This window comes from Austrofundulus limnaeus, unplaced genomic scaffold, assembly GCF_001266775.1.
Source record: "Austrofundulus limnaeus strain Quisiro unplaced genomic scaffold, Austrofundulus_limnaeus-1.0 Scaffold13, whole genome shotgun sequence".
NCBI lineage: Eukaryota > Metazoa > Chordata > Actinopteri > Cyprinodontiformes > Rivulidae > Austrofundulus > Austrofundulus limnaeus.
Window position 1 is genome coordinate 1,545,591 of NW_013952415.1, and position 6,739 is coordinate 1,552,329.

The 6,739-nt window shown below is 41.4% G+C and overlaps 1 protein-coding gene and 1 long non-coding RNA gene across 2 annotated transcripts in view; one reads left to right on the forward strand and one right to left on the reverse strand.

Annotated features, from left to right (window-relative positions):
• Positions 1-6,739, forward strand: part of si:dkey-112m2.1 (transmembrane protein 132C) — a gene marked incomplete at its 3' end in the record, with an annotated part of 152,621 nt that overhangs the window by 136,026 nt on the left and 9,856 nt on the right. The window contains 2 exon segments of the mRNA XM_014002430.1: positions 2,130-2,273; positions 4,868-5,076. Coding sequence (XP_013857884.1) covers positions 2,130-2,273; positions 4,868-5,076 — 353 coding nt within the window.
• LOC106513550 (uncharacterized) overlaps positions 1,602-6,739 on the reverse strand; it is a 17,767-nt gene continuing 12,629 nt past the window's right edge. The window contains exons 2-3 of the long non-coding RNA XR_001309794.1: positions 2,101-2,196; positions 1,602-1,757 (exon numbers count right to left, since the gene is read on the reverse strand). This is a non-coding gene — a long non-coding RNA (uncharacterized LOC106513550). The remainder of the gene's footprint in view (positions 1,758-2,100; positions 2,197-6,739) is intronic.

A 6,739-nucleotide genomic window follows, 5' to 3' on the forward strand; every position in this document is an offset into this window, starting at 1 on the left:
ACCCCAGACCATGGACAGACAGAGCCCCGAAGGCCACCAGAAACTGGGACCAACACTCCACCCCCCCCAGAGCCACCCAGAGCCCCAAAACCCGACCCCAGCCCCACAGCTGGCCCGCCGCCCAGAGAGGCCACCATTCCCCAGCAAGGATGACCCGGCCAAGAGCGCCCACCCAACCGCCGACAGAGCAAGGGGGCACCCAGGGCAGGCCCCCGCCACAGCAAAGGGGCCAACCAGCCGGCCCAGCACGGCTCCCAGCCACCACCAAAGACCACCAACCCAATCCCCACCCCAGAAGACATACTACACCCACCCCAACATTCGGGCCACTATCAGAACATATAACACAAGGACACCCAGGCTGGGTCGACACCCCCTCACCCCACTAGCCCCATGTCACGCCCCCAGCCAACCCTACCCCCCAGCCCATGCGAACCGCAGACCACCAGCGAGAAATTTTTCATTTTTATTGGTATGTATTACCTTAACTTCTCATGTTTATCATGCCTCAAAACAACATCTAAAACCGTGCCCACGACGCACAATCCTTGATTGTGTCTTTGTATGCAAGTCAAGCAGAAGCCCATTCACTTCTATTGGAGTTAACATATCTCTGCTTTACTTCTTTCCTCTCTGACATTTGCTTTGAGTTCTTTGAAAATGGTGAATGTTTGTGGTGGATTATTGAGAAAGAGAAAGGGAAGGCAGTGTCTGCCAGAATGTTGAATAAACAAAGTGAGCAGGGCAACAAACTGCTACCTTGACATTTCAAACATATGTCAAAAACATTGACAACTTTTTACATAAAGCTTTTTCTAATCACTTTTGACTCACCATGCTGTATCATAGCAAATCAAACGATCCTGCTTTCAGCTGGCACAATATGTGCACATATCCTGAAGGTAACAGCTCACATAAAGTGGTAAATGGTATTTAACTTAAACAGCTGTGAAATGCAAAGTCTACAAAAGGCTTTATTTTAAAACTGCATAATTACTAAAAACAGAAAGAGTGATACAAATTGGAAAAAATGGTTATAACATTTATTGGCATTCTCTTTGTCTTAGAAACTTTATGAAACTAAAAAGCATTTTATTTATGTTTGTCTGTTGCAAAGACAAACAAGTTAGCTGTCCACAATTTAACTTTTTCAACATTTTCTTTCTACTTGATCACTTTCTGGAAAGTATCTGTATTTACGCTCTACCATCAACCTATAAGTGAGGGGTAAACAATATTATGCATCATACCATCTCTGGAAAAGTAAATTTTACCACTCATGACAGCTGTCTTTCATGTTCTGAGGAGGTTTCAAAGCACACTTGATATTAGCGGTCTCGGATGGAGACTATTGCCTACAATTTTCTTTGACATGGCCTTCAGAGTCGAGAGGAGCCAGTTGAGGTGGCTCGGGCATCTGGTAAGGATGCCTCCTGGACGCCTCCCTGGTGAGGTATTCCGGGCACGTCCCACCGGGAGGAGGCCCCGAGGAAGACCCAGGACACGCTGGAGGGACTATGTCTCTCGGCTGGTCTGGGAACGCCTTGGGGTTCCCCCGGAGGAGCTGGAAGAAGTGGCTGGGGAGAGGAAGGTCTGGGCCTCCCTTCTGAAGCTGCTGCCCCCGCGACCCGACCCCGGATAGGCGGAAGAAAATGGATGGATGGATGGATGGATGGCCTTCAGATACATGATACTGAGGGGCTGTCTTTTTGAAGAAAACACTCCAAACGACAACATGTTGAGTTTTCATTGGTTTTCTGAAAAAAAAATTATAATAATTTCTGTGAACTTTTGCTTTTAGGTCTACTAACAAATGGTGATTATTGTTCCAACTTCAAAACAAAATGTGAACCATGCTTTTGGGATCCTACAGTATGTTGTAACCTTTGGAGCAACATGAACCAGAATGAAAATAAACTGCTTATCTTATGCTTACAACAGAATTGTTGAAATCCTTTTCATTATCCTAGAATAAGGTAATGAAAAAAGAGTCTGCAGGTTGTCATGTTCCACTGTGTTATTGTAGTTTAACATGCAGGGGGAAAAATGTATTTTCTCTGTTGTAGTTTATTTGCCTCGGACCAGCTAAAAAACARGTACCTGATGTGCTTCTTTCTGTTTCTTCCCAGGAGACTGAGATCCTCAACACGGCTGTCCTCACCGGACGAACTGTCGCCGTCCCAGTAAAGGTGGTCACTGTTGGGACAGATGGATCAGTATCAGARGTCACAGAGTCCGTGGAGTGCAAGTCCACAGATGAACAAGTTATTAAGGTAAATTTMGTGCCTTTTTGAGTCACTGTTTTGTTTTTAGTCATATTTTTTACAAGAACCCATTTGTACTGGACAGGTAAGCTGCGTGCACTTTATCATTAGTGCCTGGTTGTAAAGAGACTCATCCATTGSGTTTTTGAGAATGAGGTCATTTTTTAATCAACATGAATCATGGCTAGCTTGCTCTTTAAATACGTGCTGCAGTGGGAGGACAGTGGGAGGGCTTCTCACCTGAGGTTTATCCTTCGAGTATGTTATCCACACAAAAAAGACTTGGCTCTAATCACAACAGCGAGATCCAGCATCTTGAGCGAGCCTTATAAAGAAATGGACTCTCACCCCAGCCGCTCGACACTTGGCTGTAAATTGCCCCAGCTCACAATGAAGGTCGTGGCCGGAACATGCCAATAGAACCACATCATCTGCGTAAAGCAGAGACAGTACCCCGAGGTTCCCAAWCCTGACACCTAATTCAAATTATAAAAGCATGAACTTCAAAATATGACATTTAAGTGAAACCCCAAAACYTTCCCCTCACAATCACAACCTATTCTAATCACAAGAAGACAGAACCCGATGAGGCACGATAAAACTGGGTAGGCTCAGGATGAAAGCAGTGGGAAAGAAGAAATGAAAGGGAGGCGGAGGAGAGAACTGACAGACACTGAGCTGTCAGTTTTGTTCCTCAGAGAGAAGGGCTGATCTGACACCATTTGAGAGTTAAAGATGCCAAGTCGTATGCAAAGAAGTGGAGACAGATGACAGTTTTTTTTTTCTTGTGACTGGTTTAATACAAAGAAGCAATTGTCCCTAAGAACAACATGTGCTGAAATTAAAAGTTGTGCCAATCAAGATTATGACAGTGATAAAACTTACAATAAGTTAAAACTTTGGTGAATACAAATAAAAATCAGTGAAGTGCTGTTATAAATTGAAAGCTAAATGCTTTGAAAAGAACACAGATGTCTCAGTTATGTCGGAGATATTCTGATATCTGCTTATCCAGCTGGCTGTTTTATTTCCCGACCATGTTGTTCTCTGGTTAGATGAACCAGGTTTGTTTCGCCACCTGTTAAGTTGGGCCAACTTCCCACTGCTTGCCAACGTGCGCTAGGCAGTGCACATACAGTGAATCTAGCACACACACACGCAAAAACAAAATGATACTAGAGGTAAAATAGCTAAACCTTATCTTAAACCCAATTCTATACCAAACCTAAAAGCTTAAACCCTTAAAAATGTTCACTTTGTGTCAGTGGTGTTTATGATTATGACCATGTGTTCACAGGAAATCTTGTGCCTTTTAAAATTCTGGACTCATTCATTTAAAAAAATAATAATTTTAATAATTATTAATCAATAATAATTGTTCAGTAAATGTGACTCTTGAGATTTCATCAAAAAATGTGGAAAAAAAGTCTAAATCTTTCTAAAAACTCCAGATTTGCAAATTAAGCCTTTGACGGCACAAAACATAAATCAATGAGTTTTTAAGAAACTATTTAAAGAATTGTATCGTTTATTATATTTATTTTACAAAGATGATGTACGACATTTCCTTAACCTTTTAAAAGGAGAGATGTAAACACTAAATACACAGGTTATAAACTAACAAAAAGATGTAGTGGGTTTGCTTTAAAAACAGTCAACTAGTCAACAATTGAAATGAGTAAAGGTAATGCGTTTACCTTTACTCAGTTCAGGAAGAGAAACTAGTTGACATAACTTTTTAAGAAAATTCAYTTCAATTGAATTTATTCAGATAGCGCCAAATCACAACGTATGTCATCTCAGGGCATTGCACACAGAAAACATCCATCCATTGTTTTCCACTTTATCCTAAGTCGGGTTGTGTGTACACAGAAAACAATCTAAGAAAAAAAAAAAGAAAAAGCCAGCAGATTGTGTTGAATCACTTCAGTCTCCCATCCTGAGCAGCCCATTGGCGACAGTGGAGAGAAAAAAAAACTCCCTCTTAACAGGAAGTAACCTCCAGCAGAACCAGACTCGGGACAGGCGGCCATCTGCCTCAACCAGCTGGGTTTAGAGACAGGAAAGAGACAGAGAATCACAGAAGGACTGGTCCAGGTGCACCTTCCTCTGGAAGAGGGACAAAGGAAGCATGTTATCGATAGAAATAATTACAACAAACATGTGGAGGAGAGTGACTAAAGACAACAGCAGAATGAGGAAATGTGGTCAGTTTGTAATCCAGCAGTCTAAGCCTAGAGAAATTAGGAAATCTATGTAGTAAATCCACTACATAGTTTTATTTCTTTTTTTTTTCTTTTGAGTGTAGCAAAAATGCTAGTTTCTATCCGTAGTCCCGGACAGGTTGATGTAATTAAATATGATTTAACAGATTATGAATTGGTGAGAAGCCATTATAAAAATACATGTCTAATATAACATTATTCACATCTCTCTAAAACCAATCAAACTACAATCCTACAGACAATTCATAAAACCAGTTCTATGTATAAAAGTACACATGAAGTAAATGAAACTGACAAGCTCCTTCATTTTAATAACCATGCAAACTTGTCATCAGTCTGACCTGGTTTGTTTTCAGTGTTTCTGTTTTCTCTCTTCAGGTCTCGGAGCGCTGCGATTATGTTTATGTCAACGGAAAGGAGACGAAGGGAAAGAGCAGAGTGATGCTCAACTTCACCTACAGCTTTCTGAGTGCYCAGCTCAAGATGAGCGTGTGGATCCCCCGCCTGCCTTTGCTCATAGATGTGGCTGACACTGAACTCAGTCAGATAAAAGGCTGGAAGGTCCCAGCTGGTGTCAATAACAGGAGGTAGGACATAGTTTTGTTTWATCACATATCACATCACGTCATTAAATAACTTTTTTTAATTTTTGATTATGTGAGAGCACTGCGATGTACAGGCAGGGATGGTGTGAACGTCCAGGCCGCAAAATTTCAACTCTTCTTCCGTGGAATGTTTAACACATCAGTGCAAAGGATCTCAGGTCCTGCGTGTGTAATGTGTATCAACACACAAAACAGTTTTAAAACTTCCAAAACACAAAAGTAAAATTGCTTTTAGATCGTTAGTCTGAAAAGCTTTTAACAATCTCCGTGTAAGAAGCAGATTTATTTGGTATTGTGTGAACATAGACGTAAAATGAAAGTTCAGCTGTATAATTTATGCCTAATATTTCACTTGAGCAACATCCCACAAAAGCACTTATAGTAAATAAAAAATGAATAATATTCTTGGGGATCACTGAGCTTTAGCATAACTCTGACTTCAGATGAAGGTAAAATGCATCATGATGTTTGCAGCACAGCACAGCTTGTAAGCAACATTTGCAATAAAACTGGACAGTTTAAATAAACTGCAGCTAAATAAAATACAAAGTGACACATATTTATTTACATTATGCCAATTTCTTCGTGTGTGRGTGCGTGCGTGCGTGCGTGCGTGTGTGTACTGAAAAGAACAGAAAAATCTAAAAGTCCAACTTTTTTTATTTATTTTTTGGTGCTGGGTTTTGATGTGTGCCTCAGCTAAGCAGGGGCTCATTCACTTTCTCGTAAGAGAACAAAGCCACTCATTAAAGTCCGATCCGATGGCCGACCCATCACTCACTGCTAAAAACGGGCCCCGACCTCATGTTTCTGCTGCCAGCCTCGAGTGTCACCTCTGTGTAGATTGCTGTCCCCTTTACTCCAGTTGGTGGGTGGGGGGGTGGGCGGGGGTGCATGGTAAAGGCAGGTGAGGAAATAAGCCAAGCCACTGGGCCACAACATGTTAACCTGTCAGCACGTTTTTCTGCCTGACCGGCCAGGCCTCATTAAACCTAATGGAAACTGTCATGGTCATTCCTCTCAGCCACCTGACCAGAGGAGCACCACTCCGAGGAGTGAGAATTATAAAGCTGTGGGTTAAGAGAGAAAGCAAAATATGAAAGATAAAGAATAACTAATTCTGGAAAGATAATAAACCACAGAACAATAATCAGCAGATTTGTATCAAGAGCTAAATCCACTTGAGATTTTTACAGCTGCTAAAATAATCGCCTGATGTAGCTTTAATGCAAACAAGTTAGGCCATTTATGTCATTTTCTCTCCTTTCCTGTCTTGATCAGTGTAAGGTCAATTTGTTGTAAAATGCTTTATGAATTTAAAATGTTTTTTTTAAATAAAAACTAAGAACAGTGCACACGTTTCACAATGTTTCCCACAAAATTCCACCGGCCGATCTGCCGACAAACTCAGCAGAGGAATTGTAATTTGCTCCAATCCCTATTTTCTGAGATGGCCGTTTCTGCAAAGCATTCGCCAAGGGCCAAATAAATGGCAGACACAGAGAGAAAATATCAGTTGCCCTTTAAACGAAAATAAGAAAAGCAAGCGCGGCAGCAGTTTGTCTCTGCAAGTTATTTTTTAATGGATTTGTGTGTGTGTGTGTGTGTGTGTGTGTGTGTGTGTGTGTGTGTGTGTGTGTGTGTG